Below are 16139 nucleotides of genomic sequence, written 5' to 3'. Positions count from 1 at the left end.
CAAAGGCACACCCCAGCCTGTACTTACACATTGCTCGTTGGTCTCTGGAATGAACTCCCCCTCACTGTTGATGCTGGTGTAGGACCCCTGCCGGGCAATGCGCTGCTGCCGTTCAGGCACATAGCCAGGGGGAGGTGAGCTTCGTCCAGGGTTCTGGGAGCCTAGATCACAGAAACAAGACCTTTGAGTACAGCCCAGGATGTACAGCCTGAGAGGAGCAGACATCCAGCCCGCTCAGACCAAGCGTCTCTTACAGAGGCTGGTGGAGGCTCGTCACAGCTCTTTGAACATCCTGGAAGAGAGTGCTGAAGCTCAAGTAAACTTCTTGAGCTAGGTGGCTCTCCCCCTAATCCAAAAACCCCAGAAAAGGAGAAAAAATACTTACAGGAAAGTCAAAGAGTGGTGGGGAGGGTTGCTTTTTGAAAGACAGTCTCTAAGGAGTTTAAACTATTATTTTTAATGTCCTTCAAGAAACACTCCATTCTTCCACATGAAACCAGTCATTAAGAATATATGGCTGATCCAGGTGTAGAGAAGACAATCTAATAAATTGGCCATCAAGAACATTTCCAATTTCTTTTTTTTTTTTTTTTTATTTTCTTTATTGATTAAGGTGTCACATATTTGTCCTCATCCCCCCATTCCCATCCCACCCCTCTCCCCACGCATGCCCCAATCCCCTGTTGAACTTAACCGTTGGATAGGCTTATATGCATGCATACAGGTCCTTTGGTTGAACTCTCCCCCTCCCCCCACCCTCCCCCTCCCCTCCCCTACCCTCCCTCTGAGGCCCGATAGTCCGATCGATGCCTCCTTGCTTCTGGTTCTGTTCTTGTTCCTCAGTCTATGTTGTTCATCATTTCCCCTAGATGAGCGAGATCATATGTCACTAGATATATACTAATAAGCACTGAATGTGAGACGAGCAATAATAGTTATGCTGACAGGCAAATGAATCAGTCTGTAGCGAGCTTCCCCCTGGACCAACAGTTCTTTTGAGACTCAATTTCAATGTCCAGTAGTTCCTTATGTGTACATGTCAGCACTGACCCCCCAGCTCTGGATGGTGGACAAATGGCGGTAACGGAGGTCCGACTCCCTCTGGTTTGGTCTCGGCCGAACCCAGGGGCACGGCGTCACCCGGACTAAGGGGCACGTGGCCTCACCCATACCCAAGGGGCGCGTGGTCTCACCCGGGCCTGGGACCCAGCCTCACCCGGATGGATCCAGGGGCACACGGCCTCACCTGGACCCAGGCTCTGGCTTCACCCGGACCCAGGGACACTTGGCCTCTCCCAGACCCAGGGCCACTTGGGCTCACCCGGGCCTAGGTGCACGAGGCCTCATCTGGATCCAGGGACACATGGTCGCACCCGGACCCAGGGACGCTTGGCCTCTCCCAGACCCAGGGCCACTTGGGCTCACCCGGACCTAGGTGCACGAGGCCTCATCTGGATCCAGGGACACATGGTCGCACCCGGACCCAGGGACGCTTGGCCTCTCCCAGACCCAGGGCCACTTGGGCTCACCCGGGCCTAGGTGCACGAGGCCTCACCCGGATCCAGGGACACATGGTCTCACCCGGACACAGGGACGCTTGGCCTCTCCCAGACCCAGGGCAACTTGGGCTCACCCGGGCCTAGGTACACGAGGCCTCATCTGGATCCAGGGACACATGGTCGCACCCGGACCCAGGGACGCTTGGTCTCACCCGGACCCAGGGCCACTTGGGCTCACCCGGGCCTAGGTGCACGAGGCCTCACCCGGATCCAGGGACACATGGTCTCACCTGGACCCAGGGGCGCTTGGTCTTTTCCAGACCCAGGGGCACGTGGCCTCACCCGGGCCTAGGTGCTCGAGGCCTCACCCGGATCCAGGGACACATGGTCTCACCTGGACCCAGGGGCGCTTGGCCTCTCCCAGACCCAGGGCCACTTGGGCTCACCCGGGCCTAGGTGCACGAGGCCTCATCTGGATCCAGGGACACATGGTCTCACCCGGACCCAGGGACGATTGGCCTCTCCCAGACCCAGGGCCACTTGGGCTCACCCGGGCCTAGGTGCACGAGGCCTCACCCGTATCCAGGGACACATGGTCTCACCCGGACACAGGGATGCTTGGCCTCTCCCAGACCCAGGGCCACTTGGGCTCACCCGGGCCTAGGTGCACGAGGCCTCACCCGGATCCAGGGACACATGGTCGCACCCGGACCCAGGGACGCTTGGCCTCTCCCAGACCCAGGGCCACTTGGGCTCACCCGGGCCTAGGTTCACGAGGCCTCACCCGATCCAGGGACACATGGTCTCACCTGGACCCAGGGATGTTTGGCCTCTCCCAGACCCAGGGCCACTTGGGCTCACCCGGGCCTAGATGCGCGAGGCCTCACCTGGATCTATGGACCCCTGGCCTCACTCGGACCCAGGGGAGCGCGGCCTCCCCCAGACCCAGGGGCGCTTGGCACCTCCGCAAGAGTCCCGCCTCTCCCCGCAGGCATCTGGGTCTCCCACGGGTCCCCAGAAGCTGGATTTCAGTGTGATGGAGAGCTAATCTCCCCTAGGTTTGGAACAAAAGCCCCTTTCCCCCGCCACCAACCAGACCCACGTGCCTCCACACCTCATCCCCTCCAATTTCGCTGGTTTCCTCTTCCCTCTTAGCTATAAATCTACCATTCAGCCATCTCTCCTGTAGTTCTGGATGGCAGAGGCTCTGTCCTCCATTCGTGCCCCTGAAATTGCTGTGCGCGGTGGAGTTCGCAGTTCCTTTGTTTAACTTAGCCGCCTTCTTGATTCTCCTCTGTCAAAATGGCTTAAAGGGCTTGAATGTAAGATGAGAACTCCTAAGAATCCTCCAAATCGGTGTTGGCAGCCTCCGGGGCCTCGAGGATCTCACTGCGCAGTTCGGCCAGGTCGGTGGTGCGGATGCGCCCCTCCTGCAGAAAGATGGTCTCTTCCTTCACAGAGAGCCGCTGCGCCGAGTCCGCGGCCGCCGCCACAGCAGCTGCTGCGGCGCCCACGAGCCCATGGCCCCGGCTGCGGTGCTGACTGAGAGGAGCAGCCGCCCGGTCTGGGGAGACGCGAGCAGCAGTCGCCACCCTCACTAGTCCATGTTCCAGTTGTATTTCCGAAACTGCCATGTGAGGCAACACATCAGCCTTCACCTCCGCCGTCATCTTGTTCGAATTCCCCAATTTGTTCTTCTTAATCCCTTGAATTCAGTCAACTCTACTGAGGTCTAGTGGCGCCGGGAGGTGCACGGAGAGGGCGCCCGGGCCTCCGTCCGGTGTGCGGAGCGCGCGGCCCGCGGAACCAGGCGCGCGGGGGCCTCGCGGTGGGGATGGGCGCTGGGCGGCCGCCGGGCTCCGAGCGCCGCTGCCGCCGCGGCGTCCCCAGTGCCCCGGGCCGGGCGGCCTGCGGGGGCGGCGCAGTTGCGAAACTGAGTGAGTATCTACAGTTAAGTCTTGATTGTTGTTGGTGTCACTAGGAGGAATTGTCCTCCAGGCCAATTGTCCATGAGGACCCTCTTTGTCTATATAGGAAGAGTTGCTGTGCAGGAGACATGAGGCTCCTGTGTCTGTGTCCCTCTGTATTCCTTGCAAACACCTCTGAGAGAAACGCGCCCTGGAGTTTCGCCCGCTGCCTGGAACTGGGTTTCAATGTAGTTGGAACTGGGTCTCAGCGCAGTCTGGCGCCTTTGTCTCCTTCCCAGCAGGGCCGTTCAGTGGCGCAGGCAACAGTCCCTCCTCTGCGCGCCCTCCCGTGTGCGCCTCTGGAGCCGCCGCTCCTCTGTGCCTCTGCCCCACAGGCCAAATTCATTCCCCCAGCATGTGCCTGGCTTCCCAGGGTTTCGCCCGGAACTGGGGTTCAGTGCAGTCGGAACTGGGGTTCAGCCCGGTCCGGAGCCCTTGTCTCCTTCCCGCTAGGGCAGTTCAGTGGCGCAGGCAACAGTCCGTCCTTTGCGCCCTTTCCTGCGCGCGCCTCTGGAGCTCTGCCTTCCGCCGCTCCTCTGTGCCTGCGCCCCACAGCCCAGATTCATTCCCCCAGCCTGCGCCTGGCTTCCCAGGGTTTCGCCCGGAGCGGGGTTCAGTGCAGTCGGAGCCGGCGCTCAGCGCAATCCGGAGCCTTTATCTCCTTCCTGCCAGTGAACGCCGGCCAGGCCGTCAGCCGCCCCTTCCTCTCCGGCTCCATCCTCCCCGCAGGCGCGCGTGCTCGTGTCTCCGTCCGTTTCTCCTTACCTCAGGCTTTTGCGGCTCCCCCGACTGTCCCCGTGGCCTTCTCCTTCTCCCCAGCTGTGGGCATTTCAGTCCGCCAGCTTTCCTGTGGTTCTGGACGATGACCGTTCTGACCTCTAGTTGTATTTTTGAAATTGTTGTGCCCGGCTGCGGGTTAGGTGTTTAACCTATGGCGCCATCTTGGTTTCCCACATTTCCAATTTCTTGTTGGGGGCATCAACCCAGCCTCTTTAAGAGCCATGACAATTAGCTTTCTTAGGTGGGAAGGCTAACCTGGGGCTCTCAGTAACCTATTTTCCTCACCTGACTCCACAGCAGAGACCAGAAACAAAACTGCTCTGAAAACAGACAGATATTTGCTAGGTTTCCAGTCTCAACAGCTCACTCATGGCAAGAGGCTACCAATTCTGAGATACCTGAACCATGCCTTCCAAATGATCTCAAATAACTCATGGAGGAAAGTCTGTTTGTTCAAATTTTCCAAGCCCTGACACCCTGAGCCTCTAAGCAGAAACTGACACTGCTCTGAGTATAAACTCAGGGATATTGTACCATGAACTAACAGCCAAGACATTTTTTTCTTTTCTTTTTTTTACACTGTTACCTCTTGTTTAACCCTCACAATACCCCTGCAGTGGAGGTGCATTATCATCCACACTGTACAGAAGGGGAAGCCCCAGCCCAAAGTCACAGAGTGATTTAATGGTGGGGCTGCAGCTAGAAGACAGACTTTGTGATTCTAGTGCAGATCAGCCAAGGCAATTCTGAGAACATAATTTATTTCCAAAAGGTAGACATGCTGCTCAATACAGTGGCCAAAGGCAAAACTTCTCCCATGGGGACAATAAGCTCCCCAGGAACAATCCAAACAGAGGACGGGGATCAGCACCCATGGGGTAATGCGACAGCCTTTCTGCCAGGAGCTAATGTGGGGAAACATAGTGCCATATTTCATGCAGCTCAAATTCAGAGCTGTTCTGTCTATGGTCACTTGTAAGTCAAAGGCCAGGGATGCAAGATGCCATTTGGTCATCTTAAAGAGGAGGTAAGGAAATCTGGACCAAAAATAAGAAACCTACTCCACTTTTCAGAAGCCCAACCACTGATCGGCTGCCCTCTGCACACCCCCGACTGGGGATCGAGCCCGCAACCCAGGCATGTGCCCTTGACCGGAATCAAACCTGGAAACCTGAGACCCTTCAGTCTACAGACCGACGCTCTATCCACTGAGCCAAACCGGCCAGGGCTTTATTAGCCTTCTATTATATAGGATTATTATACAGGATTAGGATCAGGATCCATTCCACCCTTCTAGCAGGCCTTCCGGTGCTTCAAAAGTTAATCACCTAAAAGCTATTATTTCTAAGACCCCCTGTAGGTTCAGCCAATCAGATGTACTTGTGTGAGATTTAAATGGCTTCCTGCTGTTCTTGCTATTTCTGGGTACCATACACGGAAGCCTTGGCTTTTCTGCTGCAGCATTAGAAGAGGCCACACACTTGGTCTCCAGTTTTACAGGTGCAGGCATCCCCATATGTGGTGTGGACCAGAGAAGAGGTGCACTGTACTTCTGGATCTGGTGGCTTCCTGATTACAGAAGAGGGAGGAGCTCTGTGGTTTGTCTGTTTCTCACTCTCCCAATGCTCTGATAAGCCAGAAGTGCACTAAGTCTCTTCTTGCTGAAACCAGTTAGATTTCTGTTCTGTGCAACTGAATTCTAGCCAATAAAATCTGGAGTGTCCTAGAACAAATAAAATGTATATTGTAAGGGACTGATTAGATAGAAAAACTCTTACTGAGGAGATCGCAGACATTGGTTCAAACTATCCCAGACAAGATGAACTGCCTTCAATCTATGATCTAGAGTGTCTAGGGTGAGACCTCCCTGGGATAAAATATCCATGGCCCCTGACACCCATTATCCCCTTCATCAGCTGCTAGTAAACGCTATCCTGGTTTTACAGGTGGGATGGGACTAGCTTACATGAAGCCAGCACTACAGACCCAGGAGGGGTTGGGGGAAAATAGCAAAGGTTTTCTGAGCTTTTATTTCCAGCCAGAGACTTTCACTTTTTCCAATACACATTGCAGCCTGCAGAGAGCCAGCCTTGTTATCTGATGGGCAATGGGCCAGAGGCTATTGTGTACAGGCCCACAGCTTGGGGCAGGAAAGGGAAGTCTCCCCAAACCAATGGCTATCAGAGGAAGCCAATGGAAAAACCAGGAGTTGGCAGAACTGCTCTAGAGCATTTTCAGTTTTGTTTTTATCTTCCATTTCAGAAACTGGGGGCCAATGAGATGCACAACAGGACTCAAGAACAAGTGAGACAGGGACTTGAACAGGACAGGATCCTGAACTAAGAGAGCTCTAAGACTCATTGATGCTCACACATTTACCAGCAGGGACAGCAGTGAGCCAAACAGTACAAATCACAGTGCTATGTGAGACACAGGTCATTCTAGGTCTCACAAGGCAAGCACAGCAGGAATGGCAGGTTCTCTGGGACACCCTTCTCTGGCTCTAGTCTCATCAGGCCATTTGTACCAAGGGGCTCCATTCTAATACCAGCTGAAACAAAAGAGCAGAGTAGTAGTCCTGTATTCAGAGTAGCCCACCACTTCCCATGAACGAGGAAGCCAGGGGGTTAAGCTGCCAGCAGTCCGAATTCCTCCCAGGGCATACTAGCCCTCTGCTAGACTCCTTAATCCAGAACAGCAGAGTTGAAACAAAATTCTCATGGTAGGATATGCTGATTCTTTTGCTCTGTACTCTGACTCAAAGCTGAAAGACAGGCTCTCAGATTCTAGCCCTTCTCATAGGAGCCTCCTGGCAGGAAGCTGATGCAGTCAGGAAGTTGCCTCCGGAGGGAGTACTAGGGCTTTGGGTCAGTGTTAATGTGCAGGTCATTGCAAGTACAAAGAGACAGCTTTTTTTGGACATCAACTATTTTCTCTAAACCCTATTTTCTGTTGGGGGACTGATGATATGGGGGAGGAATCAAATCATTTTTTTTTCCTCAATGGAAAATCTTAACCAGTATTTTCCAATATGCTCATAATGGACCAGGCCTCCTTCATTCCCTAAGACCACGAGAAGAGCCTATGTGTGTCAACTTTCAAAATTGGCGTTTTATTTTGAAGTTGCTACCACCATTAAACAGTTTCTGGTCAGTATCACAGAAGAATTTATAATGAGGAGAAAAACCTATAGAAGTGAAAGAAGCTGACCATTTTGTTTCCCTGTGTATGGTCACTTCCTCTGCAATTGTGGTTTCCATTCTTCCAAATCTGTACTAGGACTGGAGGTTTGTACTGTGCACAGCTCTCTAACTAATTATTGTCTAGGTGTCAATACAAGTCATCCTATTCTTTCAACTTTCCTCTGCCTGAATTTTTTTCTCCTCTCCTCACACAGAAGAGGGCTCCCCTCTTCCTTGCCAAGGCATTATAAGCTCTCTACCTAGATTCCCAATTCCTCCCTAATAGGAGTCAGCTCCCCCATGGTCCCCTCTCACCACCTTCAATATTCTTTTCAGCTGTATTTGTGCCTCCCTTCATAAACCTGCTCAAATCTCTAGCCTAAAAATATCCTGAGCTTATTTCTCCCCCTCTCTTAAGCCACTATCCTAACTTTTTAAAAAATATATGTTTATTGATTTCAGAGAGGGAAAGAGAGATAGAAACATCAATGATGAGAGAGAATTATTGATCGGCTGCCTCCTGCACACCCCCTACTGGGGTTCGAGCCTGCAACCCGGGCATGTGCCCTTGACTGGAATCGAACCTGGGACCCTTCAGTCCACAGGCCAATGCTCTATCCACTGAGCCAAACCGGCTAGGGCCTACCCCAACATCTTGAAAGAACTGATTGCCTCCACTGTCTCCTCAGCTATCCATTCCTTAGAGGTTGCAACCTGGCTTGCCTCTCTGTGTGGGAGGCAGTGGCAAGACAAGGAGCAAGATGGAGTAAAAACAGAGGCCAAAGCGCTTGAGATGCATTAGACCAGCGGTCACCACTGGTGATCCGTGAGGTCTGAAGGTTGGCGACGGCTGGTTTAAGGAAACCTTGGTTAGACCAAATGAGAGTCAGAATTTGAGAGACAATTCTTGAGTTGAGCCTTGGCTAGCTACATGGCTTAAGGGCACCACCCAATGTATTTTGGAAGAAATGGCACCTGAGCTCAACTTCAAAAGTGGGTATAATTTCTACAGGCAAAGATAGGAGGAAGAGCATCTTCACGTACACAGGGAAATTCCATGTCTTATCTGGGGTCTCTCTTTTGGGTTACCTCATTACCTAGTAGTTTTTGTTTTTGAGGGGATGGTTGGCTTGTTTTTGTGTTTTGGTATGAATTAGTTAACTTTAACAGATTAACTGGCTTGAAAAAAATTGTAATTCAAGGTATGTATATTTTGATGTCAAAAACAAAAGATGAACATGATAGCTGGTTTCAAATATTTGAAAAATTGTCATAAGAAATATGTTATTTGTGTTATCTATATTGCTCAAGAAAGCAACACTAGAGTCAATGAGTAAAGTGAGGCAGATTTTCAATTCAAAATAAGGAAGAGCTGCTCTAGCCAGTGTGGCTCTGTTGGTTGGGCATTGTGCAGGAGGGAGCCAATTAATGTTTTGCTCTCACACTGATGTTTTTCTCTCTCCCTCTCCCTTCCTCTCTCTCTAAAAATAAATTTTTAAAAATATTTTTTAAAAATGGGGACGGGGGGGGGGGCCCTAGCTGGTTTGGCTCAGTGGATAGAGCGTCAGTCTGCGGACTAAAGGGTCTTGAGTTAGATTCTGGTCAAGGGCACATGCTTGGGTTGTGGGCTAGATCCCCAGTAGGGGGCGTTCAAGAGGCAGCCGATTAATGATTTTATCTCATCATTGATATTTCTAGCTCTCCTCCCTTCCTCTCTGAAATCAATAAAAAAAATATATTTTTTAAAAAAGGAAGAACTGCAAATAAGTAGAACTGTCTAAAATTGGATTGGGCTATCTTGCACTTCCCCATCATGAAGATGTTTCAGTGAGAGCTAAATGACTTACATGTTCAGTTTCTTACTAAATACTCACAGGTATGTTAACTGTTGGTGGGGGAGGAGGGCATAGAATCCCCCTTCTATTGGTGGGGGTTGAATCACTAAGGCTTGTCCTTTGACCGTATTTTTACTGCTTGGATTCTTCTCCCTCATGCTTTGACCCTGACTCCTCCCCTAATGTTTCCTTCTACTTTCAGAAGGCTTTACCCTGTACCAGCATAGCAAGCACTCAGAAATTTGTGGATGAAAATGACAACTTTATGTCTCTTACTCTTGGTCTGTCCTTTCCAACCTGGCTGGTATGTAAAGCCCCCTCCCCGCCCTCTCCTACTTTCCCTCCTACTTCTCTGGTCACTCCTTTCCTGTGACCTTTATAGACTCATCTTCCTCTAATAGGCCACTGAGGGTCTGGGTTTTTAAGGCTCAGTCCTAGGCCCTCTTCTTTTCTCATTCTACAGTCTGTTTAGGCACTCTCTTCTTGGTACATGGCTTCAATTTGACAATTTCCAATTTTTTTCACTACGCCTGATTTTCTCCCCTATGAGCTAGATATTTGTGTATCTAACATATCAAATGGGTATCTGATATCTCCTCTAGGCTGTCTCAAAGCACCTCCAATTCAACTTGTCTAAAACATCAGGTCTGTCCCTTTTCAGAACCCCAACCAGGCCCTCTTTTGGAGTTCCTCTTAGGCTAAAAGGCAGTGCCATTTATACACAACCATAAAACTTATCTCCTGCTCTCTCAACACCTGCAAATTCAATCCAATACCATAGTGGTTCTTTTTTTTTTATTTAATATATTTTATTGATTTTTTACAGAGAGGAAGAGAGAGGGATAGAGAGTTAGAAACATCGATCAGCTGCCTCTTGCACACCCCCCACTGGGGATGTGCCCGCAACCAAGGTACATGCCCCTGACCGGAATCAAACCTGGGACCTTTCAGTCCACAGGCCGACGCTCTATCCACTGAGCCAAACCAGTTTCGGCAAGGTTCTTAAACCCTTTGTCTTAGAACCCCTTTATACTTTAAAAATTGAGGACACTAAAGAGCTTTTATTTATGTGGATTATATCGATATTCACGGTATTATAAATTAAAGCTCAGAATTTTTAAAAAGATTTTTAAATTGATTTTTAGAGAGAGAAGAAAGGAGAGGGGGAGAGCGCGAAACACCTGTGCGAGAGTGAAACAATAGGCTGCCTCCTGCACGCTCACTACTGGGGAATCAAGCCCACAACCCTGGCACGTGCCCCGACCAGGAATTGAACTGGCAAGCCCTCAGTGCATGAGACTACACCCAACCAATTTCAGCCACATTGGCCAGGGCAAAGCTCAGAAATTTTTAAAACACAGTAATACTCAGGGCACACATTCCATTAGTCACCAGAGAAATGACATTGCCTCAGGCTTGTAACCTCTGGAAAACTCATGAGGGAGGGAGTGAAAAGGCAGATCATTTCTTAATACTACTATGAAAGCAGTTTTGATCTCACAGACCTCCTGAAAGGACCTCAGGGACCACCCCAAAGTCCCCAGAACACACCTTGAGAACCACTGCAATGCCATATTCTGTCAGTTTTACTTTCTAAATGTCTCCTATCCACCTGTTTCTTCCTCTCTCCACTAAAGTCACTAACTTATTCCAAGCTCTGTCTTCTTTCATCTGGACCACTGCATTAGATCCAGTGGTTCCCTTAGATCCATTCTTACCCCACCCCAATCTGTTCTCCACACTGTAGCTAGATCAATCTTTTCAAAGTAAATCTGAGTATGTTATATCACTCATTCCTTTTCACTTAAAAACCCTACAATGGATTTCCCATTGCTTTCAATATAAGGATCAAAATTTTCATCACATTCCGTAAGGCTCTGCCTCCCTCCCCAGACTCAGCCTGTCCCCCTTCCTCTTGTTCTCAGCTCTCCAGCCCTCAGGATTCTTTGTTTCTCAAACACACCAAACTCCCTCAGCCATAAGGCTCTCCCTGCCTGAAACTCTTCCTTGTATCTCCTCTGTATAACTCTCATTCATGCTCTGGGTTATAGCCTAAGGCTTTCCTGCCCCCAAATCAGGCCACATCCCTCTGTCATACGTGCACACAGCACCATACACCTTTAGTCATAGTCTATAATTATACATTAGTCACAGCATGACACGTAGATGTCTGTCTTCCCACAGATCTATAAGGGCAATAGTGACAGCACCTATGTCCTTTTTATTCTCATGTAGCTGGCACACAGATACTTTGGCAATTATTTCTTGAATGAATAAATGAATGATTAAAAATGCAGTCTGACAGGGAGATAACAAGATAATGTGATAAGCATTATAATGGAGACTAGAGGCCCAGTGCACGAAATTCGTGCACGGAGGGCGGGGGTTGTCCCTCAGCCCAGCCTGCACCCTCTCCAATCTGGGACCCCTCCAATCCAGGACTGCTGGCTCCCAACTGCTCGCCTGCCTGCCTTTCTGATTGCCCCAAACCGCTTCTGCCTGCCATCCTGATCACCCCCTAACCACTCCCCTGCCAGCCTGACTGATGCCTAACTGCTCCCCTGCCAGTCTGTTTGCCCCTAACTGCCCTCTCCTGCAGGCCTGGTCACCCTTAACTGCCATCCCCTGCAGGCCTGGTCACCCCTAACTGCCATCCCCTCTGAAGGCCTTGTCTCCCCCAACTGCTCTCCACTGCAGGACTGGGTCCCCCCCAACTGCCCTTCCCTGCAGGCCCGGTCACCCCCAACTTCCCTCCTCTGCCAGCCTGGTCACCCCTAACTGCCCTCCCCTGCAGGCTTGATCGCCCCCAACTGCCCTCCCTTGCAGGCCTGGTCCCTCCCAACTGCTCTCTCCTGCTGGCCATCTTGTGGTGGCCATCTTGTGTCCACATGGGGGCAGGATTTTTGACCACATGGGGGCAGCCATCTTGTGTGTTGGAGTGATCGTCAATCTGCATATTACTCTTTTATTAGATAGGATAGAGGCCTGGTGCATGGGTGGGGGCCAGCTCGTTTGCCCTGAAGGGTGTCCCGGATCAGGGTGGGGGTTCCCTTGGGGTGTGGGGTGGCCTGGGTGAGGGGCCTGTGGTGGTTTGCAGGCCGGCCACGGCCCCTGGTGACCCAAGTGGAGGCCCTGGTATCTGGGACTTATTTATCTTCTACAATTGAAACTTTGTAGCCTGGAGTGGAGCCAAGCCTCCTGCTTGCTCCATGGCGGCAGCCATTTCTGTTGGGATTTATGTATCTTCTATAATTGAAACTTTGTAGCCTTAAGCGGAGGCCTGGGCCGGCCAGGGTGTACAGAAAGCTTGGCTTCCTCCATCGCCCAGGGCAACCCTAGCCTCCTGCTTTTTCCAGCTCCATGGCTGCCGCCATTTTGTCTGGATTTATGTATCTTCTATCATTGAAACTTTGTAGCCTTGAGTGGAGGCCTAGGCCAGCAAGGGCAGGCGGAAAGCTTGGCTCCCTCATTGCCAGGGAAACCCAAGCCTCCCTCCTGCTCTCTGTGGCCGCAGCCATCTTGGTTGGGTTTATTTGCATATTTGCTCCTGATTGGTTGGTGGGCATGGCTGGTGGGTATAGCAGAGGTATGGTCAATTTGCATATTACTATTTTATTAGATAGGATGGGTATAAATGGTCAACATTTTCAGCAGCTTCCCACTGCCTACCAAAGCCTGAAGCGCAGTCAAGAAAGTGGTCCAGGCATCCTTTCTCACTCTATTTTTCCTCCAAATACATCAGCCAATCTAAAGGATAAGTAAGAGTTCCATAGGCAAATGGTTGAAATGTCCTCTCCCCTCATCTTTGCCTATGGAAATCTTCCATAATCTCTAGAGATCAGCTCAAACAGCTCCTCGCCAGAATGCATTTCCCAGGTCATCCCAGTTAGAAATAATCTCTGCCACTTCTCAGCTTTATAGAAAGACTGGCAGGCTCTGTCCACTACTCTCGTCACATCTATTACTCCAAACCACCTGGGTTCTTGGATCTCACCACCTTCTGTTGTGATCGTGCCTGGCAGGTGGTCTTTCTTGTGGTTGGAATATGTCTCTACTTTAAACTCAGTAAATCTTCCTTTGTGTGTCAGCTCTGATGTTCCCTCTTCTGTGAAAGCTGTTCTCCAAAGTCCTAGGCAGAGTTGGTTATTGCCTGCCTCCTCTGTGCTCCCACAACATCCTTAGCCTTCACTGTAGCATTCATCCCAGTCCAATGGCTGATACATAATGCTTACTGAATGAAGGAACCCAGGATCTATCTGTGTGGGGAGGCTGTATTGCCCACTCTCTAGATAAACAGGAATTACTTCATAGAAATCTTATTTCTCAGCATTCTCATACAAGGAATTTCATATATGACTCCCTACAACAATGGCCCAGCATTTAGCTCTTGCTTCCACATACAAATCACAGGCACTTGCCTAGGAAAAGAAGGCCTCGTCACTGCCCCAAGTCAATTCTCACTGCTTATTCCACAAATGAACAATGCTGCCCTCCCAGCCTCTCAATCTCCAGGGCCAGAGATGCTCTGGACAGTCTCTTTGCTGGGGTCCTGGCTCTCTCTCCTCAACCAGCTTATTGGAAACACAGCTGCCAATTATCAATAATTTTAGAGAAATATGAAACTTATACACAGACTTTCAGCTTGGTAACACTTATTACCAGTGCTTGTTTGAGTTCAAGAAATTACCCAGTGAGTTGAAGTCAATGCCTCAGCAACATATTCTTCTTGCTACTCCCTCAGGAGGCTTATCACTCACAGACAAGCTTAGCAACAAGACCAATGCTCAGACCTCCCCAAGCTCAGCTCAAGATCTTCAGAGAGCAGTTTAGTTTGATGCAATTCTCCCTGTATGGATAGAACTTGGTTTCATAGTGGCAGCAGGGGTCTCAGCAACGTTAGGAGAGCAGGCTCAACACAAATGTTTGATAAGGCCAGATTTCCCCCTTGATACAAATTCCCAGAATTCAAGAAATGGCCCTTTACCTCAGATTCTAGGAAATAGGATCCAGAGCAATATGGGGTTACCTGGTATAATGCACAGATATGATTTAGATTTCTTTCCTGGGGAGACCTGGCAGCAGCTACACAGCTTTCTTCCTAATTAGCCAATTATATATACAATGTCAACAGCCTCTTGTCCTTCTAAGACAACTTAATTTGACTTTTCAAGAGTTTCATTAGTCAGCATCTACCTCTAAGCACAGGGACTCCTCAGGAATCACAGGCAAGAGGTTTGAGGTCAAACTTAGACCTGATTCTGAACTCCACAAGTCCACAATCCTTTGGGGAAAGAATGGTCAAAAATGAAGGTAGACTGCTGCTGGAGGGCTTCACAAAGATGTCTGAGGAGATCACTTTTTCAGAGATATTTAAAAGGAATTTGATTACGCCATCATATCATTACAATGTAAGTTTCCTGAGGATCACAATACCATCCCAGTCATATTTTTTTATTCCTTTTTCCCAAATAAAGGCATAGAGGATTATTCTGCACAGAGTCACAGTCAATAATGTTTGCTGATTGTTTTTAATTAATAATTTAAAAAAATATGGGCAGATTAATTAGATGAGAGAAAAAAAGGGGTGAAATACTCACTGACAGAGAGGTGCCTGCTTCTGGTCTCGGGGGGCTGGTAGACAGTATTTATATCTCCTGCAGACTGGGAAGCTTTGATCCGCACCTGCCTAGACACCCCAGAGTGGGGAGAGGAACTTGTCTGCAAGATAAGAAGAAAAAGACTGAGATATCTTTAAGCAGGTGGGCTGAGAAAAACCCCATCACCCTTACCTAGAATCCACATATTTTCAGCCACCTTCATGCTTTCAATACATGAGCTACAGCAACCCAGCTTTCCTCCAAATTTCAATCCTCAGTCTGTCTTGGAAAATCACTATTTGCTCTATGTAGTTTTATGGCTTCACTGACATATGAGCACTGAGACCCAGTGCCCCAATTTAATAGGCAATGACCCAGACACGGAGGAATAACAGGCATTCCTCTATTAATCTGCCAAACAGAAAAAAGTTGTAAATACCCTCTCATAAAATTCTCCAGCGAGCTTGGGAAGAATAGCAGGAAAAGCAGGAAATTATTTCAGCAGTGAGACCACCTGCCGAGTGGGGGTCAGAATAGACAATGATGGCACCCTCCCTGCCCAACAAAATTCTGGTTGATAAATATGTATTTTTAAAAGTAACTTGAGGGGAGTAGGTAGGGGCTGGGAGGAGGGAGGGAAGGGGGATGGGCGATATCTGTAATACTATCAACAATAAAAATATATTTAAAAAAAAAAGAATATTTGAGGTTAGGATTGTTGCAATAGGAATCTTAAAAAAAGTAACTTGATATGCTATTTCTTCCCATAATCACTCCCTGAAAATTAAGGTAAGATTTCAGTTGCTTCATATTACTGGAGTTTACATGTAAACCATCTCAGAATTGTGTTCATTTGGGAAAGGCTATTTCTATTCTGCCAGAGGTCAAGGACCTCAAAACAAGATCAGCAGCATTACCAGACTGACCCCCAACTTTTGCACTGATCCAGCCAAGCCCTAGAGAGAAAAATAAAACAATAAAAGGGGATCCTTGCATTGAGAAAGCTTAAAACTGAAGTTTGGTGGTGAGCAAGTGAAGTCAGGATGTGCTTACAAATATACAGAGGACTACTGAGAATGGAAATGGGAGCTTGGGATTTATAGTGGCAGCAGGGGTCTCAGCAACATTAAGGCCAGAATTCCCCCTTGATACAAATTCCCAGAATTCAAAAAATAGCCCTTTTCTTCAGGGCCATTTATTTGGGTCAATAATTTGGGTCAAAGTTTCTACTTACATCTCTGTCTTTTACCTCCCAGAAGAAAAAAAAAATCTGACCTAA

General features: G+C 49.2%; 1 protein-coding gene across 4 annotated transcripts in view; it reads right to left on the bottom strand.

The window, feature by feature from the left end:
* MAP3K3 (mitogen-activated protein kinase kinase kinase 3) overlaps positions 1 to 16139 on the bottom strand; it is a 65272-nt gene that overhangs the window by 14500 nt on the left and 34633 nt on the right. For all 4 annotated transcript variants that reach the window (XM_028157414.2, XM_028157415.2, XM_054708808.1 and 1 more), the window contains 2 exons: positions 14861 to 14981; positions 28 to 161 (listed from right to left, as the gene is read on the bottom strand). In XM_028157414.2, coding sequence (XP_028013215.1) covers positions 28 to 161; positions 14861 to 14981 — 255 coding nt within the window. The remainder of the gene's footprint in view (positions 1 to 27; positions 162 to 14860; positions 14982 to 16139) is intronic.

This window comes from Eptesicus fuscus, chromosome 20, assembly GCF_027574615.1.
Source record: "Eptesicus fuscus isolate TK198812 chromosome 20, DD_ASM_mEF_20220401, whole genome shotgun sequence".
Lineage (NCBI taxonomy): Eukaryota > Metazoa > Chordata > Mammalia > Chiroptera > Vespertilionidae > Eptesicus > Eptesicus fuscus.
The sequence above is the reverse complement of the archived record's forward strand: the minus strand, read 5'-3'. Positions and strand labels throughout refer to the sequence as shown.